The following is a 2454-nucleotide window of genomic DNA, read 5'->3' on the forward strand; positions in this document are numbered from 1 at the left end:
GGATACAGGCTGCAGCCACAACTGGGAAAAACTGGCCCCAGAGCCCCAGATACTGGCTCCCAGCCCGACCCTGGTCTAGGTGGCCACTCTGGGGCCAAAAGTCAGGCACTCCCTGCCCTCTGGTTGCCTGAGCCACGGCCCTGGGCCTGAAGGCTTAGTGAGCCTCGGCCAGGGTCACAGGGTGACCCCACAGCCACCCACTCTTGTTGTGGGAAACGCCCTCCCCTGGACGCCCAGGGCTGCCATTCACCCTGCCCTGCAGTGTGCACACACATGCAGACCGCGCCCTCCCCATGCGAGGGCAGGGACCACAGAGACCCAGGCGGGATTGCCGGACAGGCACTGGCTTCTCTGTGAGGCCTTTATTGAGTTTCCAGGGAGACCGGCTTCCCCGAGACACCTCTGGACACACTGGGACCTGGGGGTTAGGGGTGCAGAGCATATGGAACTGTGGGGTGTGGCTACAGCCACAATGCCATTGCAGGGTTTAAGGTGGTTTCATTCTGGCTGCGCGGGAGGCTGGCTCACTGGCTCCCGGCCTCGGGGGCGCCCTTCTCATGCGGGTAAAGCTGCCGGACGAGGTCTCGCTTGTTGACCTTCCCCATCTGGTTCCGCGGGATCTCCTCCACCAGCAGCAGCTCCGAGGGCACAGCGTATGGGGCCAGGACGCCTCTGCAGAGACAAGGGGCCTCAGTGCAGGGGCCGCAGGGATGGTTGGCACCTTTCCCCAGTGGGAGGTTACTGGAGGGGGGTGGTTGGCACCTCGCACACCTCTGGGTGTCCTGACCATGCATGCACACTGGCCAGCACTGCCCCGCCCACGCCAGAGCCAAAGCCCACAGAGTGGGAGGGGCCCCGTTGATGAGGCATCCTCCTGGGAATAGCCGCGGTCAGCTCTGAACCCCACGCTGAGGCTGCAGGCACCGCGGCTATCCTGGGCAGAGCTCCCTGCGCCATGGCCGCACACGGGCCCCTTTGTAAGAGACCAGCAGAAGCACAGGTGCTGCCTGGGGCAGGGGGGCAACAGAGGCGGGACGCACAGCCCGAACCCCAACCCATAGTCACCAAAACGGGAACAGAAGTCGCAGGCATGGAGAGGAGCAGTCTAAAAGCCTGTGAGCTCGCCATTTCTGAGAACAGACCCGTTCTCCTCTGGAGAGCATCAGCTCAGCAAGTGGTCTGGGAGGAACTGGTCAGGGCAAAGTGCCGCCTGAGTGGGAACCCTGCAGAGCTGAGCTGTTTGTTCCAGAGCTTCCCTGCAGGGAAATCCCCACTGTTCAGTGCCTTGGGAGCATCGTCCCTGCTTGATACCTGATCCCGCAGAGCTCCATCTGGGCACGGGATTCCTGAACTAACCCCCCGCCCCTGCCCAGGGGGTGTAAGCCTCACATGGGCTTCTGTGACTGGACAGTGTGATGGGCAGGCCATGTCCAGACCCGGGAATGTGGTGTTGCCACCCAGCCCCAAGCCACGCGCACCCCTAGATTCACAGTGCCTGAGCTGGGGAGGGCGTGGCTGCCAGCTTCCCCCAACTCCTCTAGGAGCACAGCAGTCTGGGGGAAGGGGCAGGACGGACCTTTACTGGGGGGCAGACAGACTGTGAAGCAAGAATCTTCAAGAATGAAAAATAGCAGTGGAAGGGAAAACATGATTTTAAAATAATCTTAAAAAAGACCCTTATATGGCAACAGACATGACATAGGAACAGCAGCTTCACTGAGCCAGTGTCAAGAAGGACTGGAGTGAGGCCCCTCCTGCATACTCCCCCACCAGGGGTGTAGACAGATCTGGAGCCGGCCCTGCCCTCTGAGAGGAGGACCTTTGCTCTCCATCCATGGGGTGGGCAGTTGCGGGGTCACTATCCATGGCTGGCTTGTGTGAGACACAAAGCCCAGGGTCCCAGCTGCCCCAGGCCCACCCTGCAGGGAGCATCTCCCAGGACCCCAAGCTCTCGGCAGGCAGCAGACCCCATGGAGGGATGCCGGGAGCCTGGGGCGACAAGGAGCCCCTCTAATGCCAGGAGACCCGCTCTCAGCACAGGATGGTGAGCTCTGCCTTTTAACAAAGCAACTGTTTAACCAAAGCAGCAAAGCCAACTAGAATCCTGCTCACGCCTTTGTGAAACTATAACGTTCCAGCTGTGATTCTGCAAATCCAGGGGAATCTAATGGCCCAGCTGTGCTGCCCGATAAACAAGGACTCCGACTGCTCCCGAGACCCCGCTGGGAGAGCCACAAGTATCTTCAGTGTCGAGGAAGCAGCAGAAGGAGGGGGTGGGGTGGGGAGGGGAGAGGGAGGAACCTCCTACATCTAAGATAGAGAACCTGGGGACAGAACTAACAGCTTCTTTCTGAGCTCAGCTGGCAGCGAGCACCCACAGGCCCCTGCAATGCCCTGAGCTCAGCGGTGCCCCCAGCCTGTTCAGCCTGCCCCAGCGTCCTCTGAGCTGGGCTC

General features: G+C 60.9%; 1 protein-coding gene across 1 annotated transcript in view; it reads right to left on the reverse strand.

Moving 5' to 3' along the window:
* Window positions 1-347: 347 nt before the first annotated feature.
* Window positions 348-2454, reverse strand: part of ACSF3 (acyl-CoA synthetase family member 3) — a 42580-nt gene continuing 40473 nt past the window's right edge. Inside the window, exon 10 of the mRNA XM_010843949.1 lies at window positions 348-672. Within this exon, the coding sequence (XP_010842251.1) occupies window positions 525-672 (148 nt within the window). The 3' untranslated portion in view covers window positions 348-524. The remainder of the gene's footprint in view (window positions 673-2454) is intronic.

This window comes from Bison bison, unplaced genomic scaffold (genome assembly GCF_000754665.1).
Source record: "Bison bison bison isolate TAMUID 2011002044 unplaced genomic scaffold, Bison_UMD1.0 scf7180017864192, whole genome shotgun sequence".
NCBI classification, from domain to species: domain Eukaryota; kingdom Metazoa; phylum Chordata; class Mammalia; order Artiodactyla; family Bovidae; genus Bison; species Bison bison.